Source organism: Halichoerus grypus, chromosome 8, assembly GCF_964656455.1.
Source record: "Halichoerus grypus chromosome 8, mHalGry1.hap1.1, whole genome shotgun sequence".
NCBI classification, from domain to species: domain Eukaryota; kingdom Metazoa; phylum Chordata; class Mammalia; order Carnivora; family Phocidae; genus Halichoerus; species Halichoerus grypus.
This window is the reverse complement of record NC_135719.1, coordinates 68,771,552-68,789,525: the sequence shown is the minus strand read 5'-3', so window position 1 is coordinate 68,789,525 and position 17,974 is coordinate 68,771,552. Positions and strand designations below refer to the sequence as shown.

Below are 17,974 nucleotides of genomic sequence, written 5' to 3'. Positions count from 1 at the left end.
ACAATACCAAGTGTTGACAAGAATATGGAGCAAGAGGAACTTTGGGAAAATATTTGACAATTTCTTAAAAGGTTAAACATGGATCAGTACACAAAACACACACACATTTCATTACATATTTCATTATATATATCACTAAATATATACACATACACATACATATTTATACACATGTAATCTCCAAGAGAAATGAATGCATATCATATATCTAAAACAAAACACTTGTAGGGGAGCCTGGGTGGTACAGTTGGTTAAGTTTCAGCTCAGGTCGTGATCTAGGGTTGTGAGATAGAGCCCCACGTCAGGCTCTGCGCTCCGTGCAGAGTCTGCTTGAGACTTTCTCCCTCTCCCCCTGCCCCTCCCCCCACTTGTGTACTCTCTCTCTTCCTTTCTCTAAAATAAATAAATAAATAAATCTTAAAAAACAACTTAAAAAAAAGAACATTCTTATACAAGTATTTTGGTTTATTTTTTTAAAGATATATTTATTTATTTGAGAGAGAGAGAGAAAACGGGGGGGAGGGAGGGGCAGAAGGACAGAGAGAATCCCCAAGCCGACTCCCTGCTGAGTGTGGAGCCCGACACAGGGCTTGATCCCAGGACCTGGAGATCATGACCTGAGATGAAATCAAGAGCTGTCCACTTAACCGACTGCACCACCCAGACGCCCCTATGAGAATGTTCTTAAACAGCTTTATTAATAATAGCCCCAAATTAGAAACAATGCAGATGTCTATCAATAGAAGGGATATATTTTTGTGTATTCATGTAATGATGAATACAATAAAAGAAAAGAACGACTGGTACATACAACGTGGATGAATCTCATAGGCAAAAGAAGCTAGACATAAAGAGGACACACTGCATGATACTATGGATGGACATAGTATGTGCACAAAGTGTGAAGATTTTTGCTTTAGATGTTAATGCCCACCAGAAAGCAACTATTACAGAGACATACTGAGCAAGGAAGCAATCAAAACAACTTAGACATTAGCATCCTTTGGCAGCTGATACAGTAGGCATACGAATGGAGAGATGGAGGTTAAGCATGTGCCCAACAGCATGGACTTCCACTTAACAAGACCATTAGAGCTACTGCCACCTTTGAATGTCCATCCTGCCAACAACAAGGTCCATTGCTCTATTGATATGGTATTTTTCTTCAAGGAGATCAACCAGCTACTTGGTGGCAAGTTGATTTCACTGGGATGATTCTATTCTAGAAGAGTCAATGCTTCATTCTCACATGATTGTGCATCTATTCAGGGTCTAAGTATGCCTTTCCTGTCCACAGAGCTGCAGGTAGCACTGCTATCTGGGGGCTTATAGAGTGCGTGTTCCATTAGCATGCAATTCCACACAACGTATCATGCATGCGATCAGTGAATACACATCACAGCTAAGGAGGTGCAGGAGTGGGCCCATGGCTATGGGATATACTGGTCGTATTGCATGCTGCATCATTCAGGAGCGGCTGGGCTGACAGAATGTTGGAATGGCCTGCGGAAGATGCAGTTCAGGTATCGGCTTAGAGGCAATGCTCTGTGAGGGTGGGGTGCTATCCTCTAGGATGCAGTATATGCACTGAATCAGAAACCTTTACACAGTGCTTTGTTTCCAATAGGAAGTATATCTGGGTTCCAGGGGCCAAGCAGTGGCTCCACTCATCATCATTCCCAATAGTTCCTTGGAGGCTTCTATGCTTTCTGTCCCAGCAACTCTGAGCTCTTCAGAGATAGAGAGGTCTTAGTCCCGAAAAGGGGCCCGCCCTTGCCAGAGGACTTGGCAAAGATCGCGCCAGACTACAAACTATGGCTGCAGCTTGGGCCTTTGGGACTGCATATAACCAGGGACTAGCAAGCAAGAAGAGTCACCATCTTGGCAGGGGTAACTGGCATTGATCAGCAGGAAAGTATAAGGGCTTCGTTAAATAAAGAGAGGACTGCTTGTGGAATTCAGATGATCTGCTTGGGCACTTCTTGGTACTCCCTTGCCCAGTTGTAATTGAGTGGATTAGTGCAGCAATCCTTGTGTGCTCCCAAATCTGTCTCAGTGTCTGCTTACTGTAGGACCCACTTAACCCGACTAACACACTCACTATGTTGTTTGGGTCTACGATATACTTACAATTTTTTTGTCTACTTTATTTAGGTTTGGGAGATATTTGTTAAAGTCTCTTTATTAATGTGTCTATTTATCCTTTTTTTTTTTAACTTTATAAAAGTTGCTGCTCTCTTACAAGGCATCCTCAGCTTGTATGGTTCCTATATGCAAAATTTTCAGTTACCGGGTTTTACTTAAGTTAACACCAGTCCCTCAACAACGATTCAAATTTCATTTAAGATGGTATGTTAATTGTAATTGCATAAAGTGTGAACTTTGCAGCTAGCTCTTCCCTTCACACATCACCAAATAACAACGCTTGTCATGATCAGTGGCCAATTATGTCACTACTTTCAAAGTCTGTTGGTGATCAGCACGGCACGTCTGTTATTGAGTTCAGGGACAGGGAGCAAAGCATGTAGTTGTGTTGTCTCCTTGTCTCCCAGTGATAAGCCCATGAGACATTTGACAAAAATTGATAATCAAAAGAGGGAATTGGCCAACAAAGATAAAAGTGCCATAAAGACATTAAAGTGATAATGCAGGAAGTGAAATCTGGGCCAAATATAAATGTCATCGAAGTTATACAGGAGTTATAGAAGAAATAGTACACTGTGGGATTGTGGACACTGCTGCTGCTTGAGAAACTCTCCATATGCAGTCAGAGGAACTTCGCGGAGACACACTCATTGAAATAAATAAGTGGTTATGGCAAACATCCCAGAAAAAACAATACTGGCACAAAACTTCACATGAAAAGAACTCCTGGAAATATTTCACAACATTGAAAACACAAAGGATACAGTGTTGGAAGGGGATTCAAATTTAGAAGAATGACAACTTGCCAAAGCATAGAAAAGATACTCTGTATCATAAATTACACAAAGAAGGCAAGCACTCTTGATGTTGTTTTCTTGGTAAGTTTTTAAAAAAATAAATGAAACACTTTAATTTTCAATGTTTTTAATGTTATAAATCACACTGTGCTCAATAATGTCAGTTTCACTATTTTCATTTCCCTATACACTTAGAAGAGTTTGTTTCCACCACAGTTTGTAAAGACCATGGAACAATCACAATCTTTCCCATATCATTAAGAATGTTTTGTATGGTTTCAGTTTGCACTACCATACAAAGTGAGGACTGCCTGTATTTGGTTCCAATTTCTCTACCTCCTATTGCCAACATGTTACTGTCTGTCTTGTTGATTAATAGCCATCCTAGTGGGTGTGAAGTGGTTTCTCATTGTGGTTTTGATTTGCATTTCCCTAATGACTAATGACGTCGAGCATCTTCTCAGGTACTTATTAGAAATTTGTGTATCTTCTTTGGAGAAATATCCAAATATTTTGCCCATTTAAAAATTACGTTTGTCTCAACGTAAGCAACAGAATACACACACACACACACACACACGATTCATTTTTTTATTTTTTAAAGATTTTTTATTTATTCATTTGAGAGAGAGAGGAAGCGAGAGCATGAGCAGGGGGCAGTGTCAGAGGGAGAGGGAGGAGCAGACTCCCCACTGAGCAGGGGGCCTGATGAGGGACTCCATCCCAGGATCCCGGGATCATGACCTGAGTTGAAGGCAGATGCTTAACTGACTGAGCCACCCAGACGCCCCACGCGAGATTTATTACAGGAATTGGCGCATGTGGTTTTGGAGGCTGAGAAGTCCCACTGTCTGCAGTCTGCGAACTTGAGAACCAGGAAAGTTGGTGGTATATTTCAGTCTGAGTCCAAAGACTTGAGATCCAGGAGCTCCGAAGTCTGAGAACAGGAGAAGATAGACATCCCCGCTCAAAGAGAGGGAGGGAAATCATCCTTCCTCTACCTTTTGGTTCCATTTGGACCCCCAGTGGATTGGATGAGGCCCAACCACAGATCTCTTTGTGGTGAGGACAGATCTCTCTGCTCAGTCTATTGAATCAAATTCTAATCTTTTCCAGAAACACCCTCACAGATACATCCAGAAATTACGTTGTGCCTGCTATCCAGGCATCCCTTAGGCCAGTCAAATTAATACATAAAATTAACCAGCACAGTTATATTCTTTTTTAAATGAGATGGATTTTCTAGACCATCAGGGGGAGGAGCTTGTCAAATGGACAGGGATGGGTCAAGAAAACGTTCTTAGCTTCACAGCTTAGAGTTACCTCCTCTATTTTTTTTTTTTTTTAAGATTTTATTTATTTATTTGACAGAGAGAGACAGCGAGAGAGGGAACACAAGAAGGCGGAGTGGGAGAGGGAGAAGCAGGCTTCCCGTGGAGCAGGGAGCCCGATGTGGGACTCCATCCCAGGACCCTGGGATCATGACCTGAGCCGAAGGCAGACGCTTAACGACTGAGCCACCCAGGCGCCCATTACCTCCTCTATTTTTAATGTCAAGTACTCAGATAGTACTCTCATGTACTTACATCTTTAAATGCAGCATTTTGCTAATATATTTTTTCTCCAAATTTTTATTTACATTCTAGTTAACATACAGAGTAATATGGTTTCAATAGTAGAATTTAGTGATTTATCACTTACATAAATCATAAATACACATAGATCACTTACATTTATCATAACAAGTGCCCTCCTTAATACCCATGACCCACCTAGCCCATCCCTCACCCACCTCCCTCCCACCAACCCTTAGCTTGTTCTCTATCGTTGCTGGATCATCGGGTAGTTCTATTTTTAACTTTTTGAGGAACCTCTATACTGTTCTCCAGAGTGCACCAGTTTGCATTCCCACCAATAGTTTAAGAGGGTTCCCCTTTCTCTGTATCCTTGTCAGCATCTGTTGTTTCCTATGTTGTTAATTTTAGCCATTCTGACAGGTGTGAAGTGGTCTCTCATTGTGGTTTTGATTTGTATTACCCTGATGATCAGTGATGTTGAGCATCTTTTCATGTGTTGCTAGCCATCTGGATGTTTTCTTTGGAAAGTGTCTTTTTGTCTTCTACCCATTTCTTAATGGGATTATTTGGTTTGGGGGTGTTGAGTTTGATAAGTTCTTTATAGATTTTGGAAACTAACCCTTTATCAGATAATGTCACTTACAAATATCTTCTCCCATTCAGAAAGCTGCCTTTTAGTTTTGTTGACTGTTTCCTTTGCTGTGCAGAAGTTTTTTATCTTGATGAAGTCCCAATAGCTCACTTGTGCCTTTGTTTCCCTTGCCTCTGGGGATGTGTCTAGTAAGAAGTTGCTACACCCAGTGTCAAAGAGGTTGCTGTCTGTGGTCTCCTCTAGGATTTTGATGGGTTCCCATCTCACATTTAGGTCTTTCATCCATTTTGCATACAATCTGAACTTTCTCTTACCCACAGTATTACTGCCACTCTCAGTCTGGTTTCTGTTTTTAGCAGTTTTCCATGGGGTGAGGCTCTTTCTGTAATGAAGGCAGTATTTAATGGTTATTTATAATGTAGAGAATTTAGAATGCCAGCACCTTGTTTGATTCTCTCAAGACTGAGCAGTTTTTCACCCATGCTCACAGCATGTGAGGACTTCAGTTAGTTCTGCTGGTAATTCTCAGTCCTGAGTGTCCATTTTTTCTATTGAATGGGTTTCTTCCCACTCAGGGGTGGTTAGCAATTTCTCAGTTCTGCAACTTTTTTTTTTTTTTAAGATTTTATTTATTTACTTATTTGAGAGAGAGAGAGTGAGAGAGGTAGCGAGAGAGAGCAGGAACAGGGGGGAGAGGGAGAAGCAGGCTCCCCGATGACCAGGGAGCTCGACGTGGGGCTCAATCCCAGGCCCCTGGGATCAGGGCCTGAACTGAAGTCAGATGCTTAACTGACTGAGCCACCCAGGTGCCGCCAGTTCTGCAACTCTTACTCAGTTTCCCCTTTCACTTTCCACCACTTCCACTGCACAGCTTTGCTGCTGTTGGTGCTTTGAATATATCTGCCCATACTTGGGAGTTCATGGAGATTTCCCGCTGCCTTGTTTTGTTAAACTTTGGGTTTTTTCTTTTGTTATCCTGGTTAGTGTACATGGTTTTCAGGAAGAATTTTGAGCAAATTCAGAAGCTGTACTCTTGATGTGATTATACCACTTAACTCTGGATATCTTTTTATTAATGGTGCTCTTTGTTGTACATAAGTTTTAATTTTAAGAGGGAGGGAGGGAAAGAGAGAGAGAGAGGAGAGAGAGAGAGCACTCGCTCCAATGGGTGGGGAGGAGCAGAGGGTGAGGAAGAGAGAGTCTTAAGCAGGCTGCATCCCCAGTGCAGAGCCCAATGTGGGGCTTGATCTCACAACCCTGAGATCCTGACCTGAGCTGAAATCAAGACTCAAGATGTAACAGACTAAGCCACCCAGGTGTCCCAGAAGTTTTAAATTTTAAAGCAAATTGTGAAAATTTGCCTGGTTGTATGATTTGTTTTTCCTAGTAGTGCCCAGCTACTCTAAGTATGGAGAAGACTCCATAGTGACCTCTTCCTGCTAATTCCAAGTGCCTTGTATTTTCATAACCAAAACACTTTCTTCATTGCCTTCAGTGCTACTACCCTCCCAGAATATTGTATAATCTTAAAACTAAAGCAATGACTTTTTGTTTTAACTCTAGTTACCCTTTCCTTAAATGAAAGCTTACACAGAAACTCACAATGAAATAACACAACTATCCAAGTTTGGCACTTTTCCCCCTCTCTGATCTACTTTTCTGAGGCTCTTTGGCACGTAGACTAAAATCACTGAGGTAAAAAGAAAGCAAGCTCTAAAATTTAAGGGTAATGGTTTAGAAACAGGAGATCATAATGGTTTTGTAAAGGCTCAATCTCAGGAGATTCTGATTCAGGATCAAGGGTGAAATCTGGAAATTTATATTTTGTTAATGCTCTTTAGGTGATTCTAACACTGTCAAGTCTGAGAACCATTAACTAGATTTATGCTGTCCAATATAGTAGCTACTAGCCACACATGATGATTTAAGCTTAATTAAAATTAAATGAAATAAAAAATTCATGTCCTCAGTTGCACTAGCCACATTTCAAAAAGTTCAATAGCTGCATGGGGACAGTGACTATCATATTGAAGTGCAAACAGAGAACACTGCCATCATTGCAGAGTTCTCCTGGACAGTGTTGCTCTAGACAGTTGTGTCCACAATGGGGTGTACATACCTAAAGAGATGCATAGATTCACCTGGAAGTTTTTAAATAGAAATATTCTATTTTTCAGCTGATTTTTTAAACCCCCATTTTTGGGCAATCATTTATAATGTACTTAATACATTAGTACTGTACTGAATATAAAAAATTCTCTCTCTATATGTATAGTGCATGCTTAAAAGTTATTTACTGATGGAATGTATGGTCAGAAAGTTTGACCATTACACTGAATACCTATGTCTTTTATTTTATTTTTAAAGAGATTTTTATTTATTTGTCAGAGAGACAGAGAGAGCACAAGCAGGGGGAGCGGCAGGCAGAGGGAGAGGGAGAAGCAGGCTCCCCGCTGAGCAGGGAGCCCAACTCAGGGCTCCATGCCAGGGCCCCGGAATCATGACCTGAGCCCAAGGCAGATGCTTAACTGACTGAGCCACCCAGGCGCCCCAATACCCATGTGTTTTAAAGAATTTGTCTGGGCTGGCAGAGGTAACATTTAATTAGAGCTCCTTTCTAGGTACAGGTTTTTATACTTCAAACCCAAATCCCCAAACATGAGAAGTCCCTTTTTTCTTTGTAAATATACACATATAAGATATTTTATTTCAAAAAGCACAAGAACATTATACAAGTTTTAAATTTACATTTTGCAATAAAAGATATCAATATATGCATTATTTGTATAACTTCATCATGGATGGAATTTGAATCAGTGGTATAAACATGTTGCAGTCACTAGATATAGATCATCATCACAGTGAACCAAATGCATAGTTGTTATGAAATGACAAATGACCACTAACAGGTGAACTCACAGCCCATACACCAGCAAAATAAATTAATTATACAGATATATGTTTTTCTTCACTCTATCATTAAAATTCCTGTCAGCCCCTCACCAAAAACATTAGAAAAACACAGTTTTGGAGCCATCTTGTTGAACCAGTTCCTCCACATACTACACTAATGAAAATAAAGTGACTTTTTGCTCATTTGTAAGTAAACTCCATAAGCATGATTAAATTGTTTGCAATGATGAAGGCAAACCACTATGATATTTGAATATAATTAGAAATCCCTAGGGCTGGGGGCAGCACTGAGACACATATTCATCTCCAGTGCAGGGGTCTGAGTCAATCTCGAAAGTGGAGCTCAATATGAAATGTGTTCTTTGGCAGTAAAGGTCTGACTGGCCATTACAGGGTAGTCCCTCTGGCAGCTTAAGAGCTTAACCCCAGGGTTTATGAAGTGAATATAAAAAGACTAGAAATTAAAAGTCAGTTTATCTTTGCTAAACCGGGGCCAATCAGGGCAGAAGTCAGCATCTTCTGTTGCCTATTCTGGCTCAGATTTCCCAGACAATCCACCCATTATTTCTATCAGAAATAAAGGGAGATGTTCTAATCATTTAATCATACTGGTAAATTGGACAAGCTGAATACTGAATTTTCTGATCCTCACTCATCACTTGTTACAAATTGTTCAGTGGAATTGTATCTGTTTCCTGATACCTTCTGAATAATAATTATTCAAGTAGATAATCATGATTGTGATTCTGATGCCTGTTCATGCCAATCCTTTATTGCAAAGCCCACCTTTTCTTTACTTTACATAAAAATACCAAAAAATCTAACCCCAAATGTGCATTATCACTTTGCAAATGTATTTTTATTTGTTTGCCTTTGCTGAGCAAAAAGAAGATAGGAAAACATTCACACACATATAGGACGATAGTCACCAAAGGCAAAATCAGATGGTCTTTGAATGCATCTTTCAAATTCCTAACATTACTCCAGAGACAACAGAAGCTAAAATGGAAGGTTTCAATTCATCTTCTGTCTGCTGTTTATACCACAAGTTCTCGATATAAAAAGTTAAAGCCAAAAATCAAGAAGTCTATGCACACATTCGGGAGAGCTCTATTATTTATAAACAAGATGGCTCAACCACAGCATATTATAACAGGACACATGACCACTGATCACATGGCTTTTTTGGTTGTCTGTACTAGTCATAAAACCAGAGTTTATGAAAAGGTTGCACACAGATAACAACTGAAGGATTTATCTTTTACAAAGACATAGAAAGTTACAGAATTGGCTTCAGTCTGATTGTTCTAATTGACAGCTGCCATGCTCCATTCATTGGGGGAATTTTCTTATCCTCATTCTAGAGATAGCTTATATCAGAACTGCATCAGGTTTTTAAGAGTCAAATAGGATGGTGCCACAAACAAAAGATAAGCGAACTCATTTTAGAAATTTGCCTTTGGAAAATAAAGTATAGTTTCAAAACTCAGCAAAGCTATTTGTGGTAAGAGGTGAGGACTATAGTTTCTTTGGCCCATGAGGGATGAATAATGAATACATTATTCTATCCTATCCTGTTCTTGAGGTCTACAGTGCGAAAAAAGCTTTTCCACACTAGCAGAAATTTGCCTTAGAAATGGCAACTTTGCCCAGAGAAAGATTTGTTTAATTTCTGGCTGAAACAGTAAGTGGCACATTAGGGGTATTTCCTTAAAAGAGAAATAATAAAAAAAATTTACTCTTTTGGAAACTTTCTCAATTGAAGTATACTGCATGGTTTCTGCAATTCCTGTTTAGCTGCAAGGAAGACTACCACAGATTAGAGTCCTGTCAGTGTTCCAACGTCAGCTAAACTAAACCTGGGTGTGTGTGGGAAATACCAAATACAAAACTGTAGAAGAGTTAACCAACATATAAAAACGTCCACAACTGCTTAATGTGACTTCATTTGCCAGGTGAATGAAATGAAATGAAGTGGGACAGATTAGGAAGGGAAATGAGTTTTCTGGAGATAGCAGAATCAGACACTTGGAGTAAAGAAGCATTTTTTAGTGTTCTGGAACATAAAACAGATTAATCAATGTCCTTTTTCTCCTTTAAGCATATTTTCACTAATTGAAAGCAATACTCCGTTAAGGAATATTTTATTGATGTATGTGAATCTGGACATAGAGCAAAAGACCCTCCAACCCCTCCCCAGCCCTCAGAAAGATCTCCATAATTTTGAATCAGTCTTCATTACTGTCTTCATTTGTGATTGTCCCAAGGCAGAGTTGAAGCTCACAATAATTGCCAGTTGAATCCAAATAACATCTGATTAGTTTCCTGGCTCCTAGCAATCTCTTCTATAATGCAGTGTTGTTGCCACACCAAATGGAGCTTCCGGTACCGCTCACGAGATAAATGAAGGGGGTTGCCCCTCCTTCAGGAAAAACAAAACAAAACAAAACAAAAAAACCCAACACGTAAGTTCAAATCAAATAACTGCCACATCTTTATTGCCTAAATTAGTTCACACTCTTGAGATGTTCTTAGAGCTGGGAGGAATCACCACGACAGAGTTTTAAAAGGGATATTCTCCCTTCACCACTAATCACCATGAACTTAATAGATTACTTAGCTGATGAAGCAGAAATTTACTCCTTGATTATTCAGAAAATAGGCAAAGTATATCATAGGCATTATGAGACCCCGTTTGAATGTGAGGTTTATAACATGAAGCAACTCTATTCTTTTTTTGGGTAGTCTGATGGGGCTTTAATGGCTTTTGGCCTCATACAGTTTATTTAGCTTTGATTTCTGGTCTTTGTATAGTAGAGATTAAGTCTGAGCTATAACACTAAGCCCTCAAATTATATTCTGATGCTCAGAAATATTTGCTTATTGTTGTCCTTATGACATACAAATTTGCTGGTGATTAGCAACTATTTAAACAAAACTATTCCACATCAATCCTAAGGTTGTACAGTTTGTAACACTGTAGAGCAGCTAACCCGAAATGACTAAAGTTTGGCTGTTGCAATTATGGAGAACTATGAGATTCTCATTCTGGAGGCACTCAAGTGTCTCAGCTGGTTGGGTATTTTCAAGGTGCCTAATTAAGTAAAAAATTCTTCTTCTTCTTACCTTTCTGGAACAACCCAGATCTTATCCTCAGTCATTGACAAAGCACCATTCAGCTATTTTCTCCCTTAATCCAAAGACTATCTCCATACTTAAACCTTCTAAGTAATTCTGAAGAAAGGCTGATTAAAAATAACATAACATTCAAACATTTGGATGGCTTGTATCTTTCATTTTAGGAAAGTATTACCCTCACATTCTGGAGAAGCACAAAGTTGTTCAAAATTATGTGCTACATTTAGAATGGTATCATCCTTAATATTTTTAATTTGCACCTATTTAAAAATATCTCTCAATATTTAGCATCAGTTTCTGTGTTTAAAGAACTGTTACCGTCCATGTACAATAATGTGACTAAAATGAAAAACAAACCAATCTTACTTCAGGCCAGGGTCTGTTTCTCCATATTCATCCAAGTAAGGGGCTGGATAGGCACAGCCTCTGGCTTTACCTTCAACCAGGACTACTCTGCATTCTCGGATTCTGAAGGACAAAACAGTAACAGGAAATATTATTAAGTGCATATATGCAAATGATAGGCACTACATCAAAGTTAATCTAGAGAAAAGACATGGCCAATATCTGTTAGGAATTCAGTATAAAGACAATAAACATAGACAAATAGACTAAATTGTATTTTGTCTAAATAAAAGAGAGTGACCACTGCTATTTTTATTGAAGTTATGGGAAAGTATCAATGGATTTAGGGAAATGGGACCATTAATACCGACTGAATATATTGAAGAGAGGAAGGAAGCTGTCCTACTTGAGCCATAGATACCCTGGAAAATGATGGCCGGGGTTGTTTCTGTTGTTTCCTGACCTACAACCTAGAGTGGGGAGGGAGCTTAACAGAAGGACAGAACAACATCTCTTCTTCTGATAATGCTGGGCCAGAAAGAAGGTCAGCTAGGGAAGTGTCAAGCCATTTCCGGTTAGAGCCAGCCTCCAACAGTGCAGATTATAAAGAACCACCGCCACTGTGAAGTTACTTGGGACTCTCATTGCCTAGAAATGAAGCTATAAAAAGAATGTTTGTGTGCATGTGTACAGAAGGGATAAGTACCACAGAGTAACATAAAATAAATAGTTGGAATAGGTAATGGGTTTATATGCTGTAAATTTCCTAAAAGAAGAAAATAGGTGTTTGGGTGTGGCTTCTATGAATTCATTACCATTGTTCCAACAGAAGCCTACAAGCAATAATTATATATTCCATAGTTAGTGAGATATTTGCTTACATAAACAGAAACTACGTTACATGGGGAGAATGGAAAGAAAAAGCACACGTCTCCACTTTGAATCATATTTCTCTCAGGGAACTTGTACTCTTCTTTCATAAACATATTGTTCCACTCTCAGCCTTTTGCTGAGAGACCAGGGAAAACAATGGTTGCTTGATAGAGGAAATGAAGAAAATGAACATATTCAAAGGACAACTTTGTATAGGTACTTTTTAAATATAAGTGTTGAGACTCCAAGCCCTTTCACCACACCTGAGTGTTACACAACACCAGAGTAATTAATACAAACTCTATCATGCTTAAAATATACCACAAATAATTAAAATGTGAACAGAATCCTTTTTTTAAAAAAACTTATTCTGTAATTCTTTTTAGTTTAAAAATTTTTTTATTGTTATGTTAATCACCATACATTACATCATTAGTTTTAGATGTAGTGTTCCACGATTCATTGTTTGTGCATAACACCCAGTGCTCCATGCAGAACATGCCCTCTTTAATACCCATCACCAGGCTAACCCATCCTCCCACCCCCCTCCCCTCTAGAACCCTCAGTTTGTTTTTCAGAGTCCATCGTCTCTCATGGTTCGTCTCCCCCTCCGATTTCACCCCCTTCATTCTTCTCCTCCCGCAATCTTTTTTTTTTTTTGGTCTTAACATATATTGCATTATTTGTTTCAGAGGTACAGATCTGAGATTCAACAGTCTTGCACAATTCACAGCACTTACCAGAGCACATACCCTCCCCAGTGTCCATCACCCAGTCACCCCATCCCTCCCACTGCACCCCCCACTCCAGCAACCCTCAGTTTGTTTCCTGAGATTAAGAATTCCTCATATCAGTGAAGTCATATGATACATGTCTTTCTCTGTTTGACTTATTTCACTCAGCATAATACCCTCCAGTTCCATCCACGTCGTTGCAACGGGCAAGATCTCATTCCTTTTGATGGCTGCATAACATTCCATTGTATATATATACCACATCTTCTTTAACCATTCATCTGTCAATGGACATCTTGGCTCTTTCCACAGTTTGGCTATTGTGGACATTGCTGCTATAAACATCGGGGTGCACGTACCCCTTCGGATCCCTACATTTGTATCTTTGGGGTAAATACCCAGTAGTGCAATTGCTGGATCGTATGGTAGCTCTATTTTCAACTTTTTGAGGAACCTCCATACTGTTTTCCAGAGTGGCTGCACCAGCTTGCATTCCCGCCAACAGTGTAGGAGGGTTCCCCTTTCTCCACATCCCCACCAACATCTGTCATTTCCTGACTTGTTAATTTTAGCCATTCTGACTGGTGTGAGGTGGTATCTCATTGAGGTTTTGATTTGTATTTCCCTGATGCCGAGCGATGTTGAGCACCTTTTCATGTGTCTGTTGGCCATTTGGATGTCTTCTTTGGAAAAATGTCTGTTCATGTCTTCTCCCCATTTCTTGATTGGATTATTTGTTCTTTGGGTGTTGAGTTTGATAAGTTCTTTATAGATTTTGGATACTAGCCCTTTATCTGATATGTCATTTGCAAATATCTTCTCCCATTCTGTCGGTTGTCTTTTGGTTTTGTTGGCTGTTTCCTTTGCTTTGCAAAAGCTTTTCATCTTGAAGTCTCAATAGTTCATTTTTGCCCTTGCTTCCCTTGCCTTGGGCGATGTTTCTAGGAAGAAGTTGCTGCGGCTGAGGTCGAAGAGGTTGCTGCCTGTGTTCTCCTTTAGGATTTTGATGGACTCCTGTCTCACATTTAGGTCTTTCAACCATTTTGAGTCTATTTTTTGTGTGTGGTGTAAGGAAATGGTCCAGTTTCATTCTTCTGCATGTGGCTATCCTATTTTCCCAACACCATTTGTTGAAGAGACTGTCTTTTTTCCATTGGACATTCTTTCCTGCTTTGTCAAAGATTAGTTGACCATAGAGTTGAGGGTCCATTTCTGGGCTCTCTGTTCTGTTCCATTGATCGATGTGTCTGTTTTTGTGCCAGTACCATACTGTCTTGATGATGACAGCTTTGTAATAGAGCTTGAAGTCCGGAATTGTAATGCCACCAGCTTTGCTTTTCTTTTTCAACATTCCTCTAGCTATTTGGGGTCTTTTCTGGTTCCATACAAATTTTAGGATTATTTGTTCCATTTCTTTGAAAAAAGTGGATGGTATTTTGATGGGGATTGCCTTGAATGTGTAGATTGCTCTAGGTAGCATAGACATTTTCACAATATTTGTTCTTCCAATCCATGAGCATGGAACGTTTTTCCATTTCTTTGTGTCTTCCTCAATTTCTTTCATGAGTATTCTATAGTTTTCTGAGTACAGATCCTTTGCCTCTTTGGTTAGATTTATTCCTAGGTATCTTATGGTTTTGGGTGCAATTGTAAATGGGATCGACTCCTTAATTTCTCTTTCTTCTGTCTTGTTGTTGGTGTATAGGAATGCCACTGATTTCTGTGCATTGATTTTATATCCTGTATGAGTTCTAGCAGTTTTGGGGTGGAGTCTTTTGGGTTTTCCACATAAAGTATCATATCATCTGCAAAGAGTGAGAGTTTGACTTCTTCTTTGCCGATTTGGATGCCTTTTATATCTTTTTGTTGTCTGATTGCTGTGGCTAGGACTTCTAATACTATGTTGAATAGCAGTGGTGATACTGGACATCCCTGCCGCGTTCCTGACCTTAGGGGGAAAGCTCTCAGTTTTTCCCCATTGAGAATGATATTCCCTGTAGGTTTTTCATAGATGGCTTTTATGATATTGAGGTATGTACCCTCTATCCCTATACTCTGAAGAGTTTTGATCAAGAAAGGATGCTGTACTTTGTCAAATGCTTTTTCTGCATCTATTGAGAGGATCATATGATTCTTGTTCTTTCTTTTGTTAATGTATTGTATCACGTTGATTGATTTGCGGATGTTGAACCAACCTTGCAGCCCAGGGATAAATCCCACTTGGTCGTGGTGAATAATCCTTTTAATGTACTGTTGTATCCTCTTGGCTAGTATTTTGGTGAGAATTTTTGCATCCATGTTCATCAGGGATATTGGTCTGTAATTCTCCTTTTTGATGGGGTCTTTGTCTGGTTTTGGGATCAAGGTAATGGTGGCCTCATAAAATGAGTTTGGAAGTTTTCCTTCCATTTCTATTTTTTGGAACAGTTTCAGAAGAATAGGTATTAATTCTTCTTGAAATGTTTGGTAGAATTCCCCTGGGAAGCCATCTGGCCCTGGGTTTTTGTTTGTTGGGAGATTTTTGATGACTGCTTTAATTTCCTTAGTGGTTATAGGTCTGTTCAGGTTTTCTATTTCTTCCTGGTTCAGTTTTGGTAGTTGATACATCTCTAGGAATGCATCCATTTCTTCCAGGTTATCTAATTTGCTGGCATAGAGTTGCTCATAATATGTTCTTATAATTGTTTGTAGTTCTTTGGTGTTGGTTGTGATTTCTCCTCTTTCATTCATGATTTTGTTGATTTGGGTCATTTCTCTTTTCTTTTTGATAAGTCTGGCCAGGGGTTTATCAATCTTGTTAATTCTTTCAAAGAACCAGCTCCTAGTTTCGTTGATCTATTCTACTGTTCTTTTAGTTTCTATTTCATTGATTTCTGCTCTAATCTTTATTATTTCTCTTCTCCTGCTGAGTTTAGGCTTTATTTGCTGTTCTTTCTCCAGCTCCTTTAGGTGTAGGGTTAGGTTGTGTATTTGAGACCTTTTTTGTTTCTTGAGAAAGGCTTGTATTGCTATATACTTTCCTCTTAGGACTGCCTTTGTTGCATCCCAAAGATTTTGAATAGTTGTGTTTTCATTTTCATTGGTTTCCATGAATTTTTTAAATTCTTCTTTAATTTCCTGGTTGACCCATTCATTCTTTAGTAGGATGCTCTTTAGCCTCCATGTATTTGAGTTCTTTCCGACTTTCCTCTTGTGATTGAGTTCTAGTTTCAAAGCACTGTGGTCTGAAAATAGGCAGGGAATGATCCCAGTCTTTTGGTACCGGTTGAGACCTGATTTGTGACCTAGGATGTGATCGATTCTGGAGAATGTTCCATGGGCACTAGAGAAGAATGTGTATTCCGTTGCTTTGGGATGGAATGTTCTGAATATATCTGTGAAGTCCATTTGGTCCAGTGTGTCATTTAAAGTCTTTATTTCCTTGTTGATCTTTTGCTTAGATGATCTGTCCATTTCAGTGAGGGGGGTGTTAAAGGCCCCCACTATTATTGTATTGTTGTCAATGTGTTTCTTTGCTTTTGTTATTAATTACCTTATATAATTGGCTGCTCCCATGTTAGGGGCATAGATATTTACAATTGTTAGATCTTCTTGTTGGATAGACCCTTTAAGTAGGATATAGTGTCCTTCCTCATCTCTTATTACAGTCTTTGGTTTAAAATCTAATTTGTCTGATATAAGGATTGCCACCCCAGCTTTCTTTTGGTGTCCATTAGCATGGTAAATGGTTTTCCACCCCCTCACTTTCAATCTGGGGGTGTCTTTGGGTCTAAAATGAGTCTCTTGCAGACAGCATATCGATGGGTCTTGTTTTTTAATCCAATCTGATAGCCTGTGTCTTTTGATTGGGGCATTTAGCCCATTTACATTCAGGGTAGCTACTGAAAGATAGGAATTTAGTGCCATTGTATTGCCTGTAAGGTGACTGTTACTGTATATTGTCTGTGTTCCTTTCTGGTCTATGTTGCTTTTAGGCTCTCTCTTTGCTTAGAGGACCCCTTTCAATATTTCTTGTAGGGCTGGTTTTGTGTTTGCAAATTCCTTTAGTTTTTGTTTGTCCTGGAAGCTTTTTATCTCTCCTTCTATTTTCAATGACAGCCTAGCTGGATATAGTATTCTTGGCTGCATATTTTTCTCATTTAGTGCTCTGAATATATTCTGCCAGTCCTTTCTGGCCTGCCAGGTCTCTGTGGATAGGTCTGTTGCCAATCTAATGTTTCTACCATTGTAGGTTACATATCTCTTCTCCCGAGCTGCTTTCAGGATTTTCTTTTTGTCTCTGAGACTCCTAAGTTTTTTTTTTTTAATAGTTTTCTTTTTTAAAGATTTTTATTTATTTATTTAACAGAGAGAGCACAAGTAGGCAGAGCAGCCCACAGAGGGAGAGGGAGAAGCAGGCTCTCTGCTGAGCAGGGAGCCCAGTGCGGGGCTCGATCCCAGGACCCTGGGATCATGACCTGAGCCGAAGGCAGCCGCTTAACGACTGAGCCACCCAGGTGCCCCGAGACTCGTAAGTTTTACTATTAGATGTTGGGGTGTTGACCTATTTTTATTGATTTTGAGAGGGATTCTCTGTGCTTCCTGGATTTTAATGCCTGTTTCCTTCCCCAAATTAGGGAAGTTCTCTGCTATCATTTGCTCCAATATACCTTCTGCCCCTCTCTTTCTTCTTCTTCTGGGATCCCAATTATTTTAATGTTGTTTCGTCTTACGGTATCGCTTATCTCTTGAATTCTGCCCTCGTGATCCAGTAGTTGTTTATCTCTCTTTTTCTCAGCTTCTTTATTTTCCATCATTTAGTCTTCTATATCATTGATTCTCTCTTCTGTCTCATTTATCCTAGCAGTTAGCGCCCCCATG

General features: G+C 39.4%; 1 protein-coding gene across 2 annotated transcripts in view; it reads right to left on the bottom strand.

Annotated features, from left to right (window-relative positions):
• Nucleotides 1–8,861: 8,861 nt before the first annotated feature.
• The window catches only part of UBR1 (ubiquitin protein ligase E3 component n-recognin 1), a 148,979-nt gene continuing 139,866 nt past the window's right edge, over nucleotides 8,862–17,974 (bottom strand). For both annotated transcript variants that reach the window (XM_078079463.1, XM_078079464.1), the window contains 2 exons: nucleotides 11,529–11,630; nucleotides 8,862–10,446 (listed from right to left, as the gene is read on the bottom strand). In XM_078079463.1, coding sequence (XP_077935589.1) covers nucleotides 10,305–10,446; nucleotides 11,529–11,630 — 244 coding nt within the window. In that variant the 3' untranslated portion in view covers nucleotides 8,862–10,304. The remainder of the gene's footprint in view (nucleotides 10,447–11,528; nucleotides 11,631–17,974) is intronic.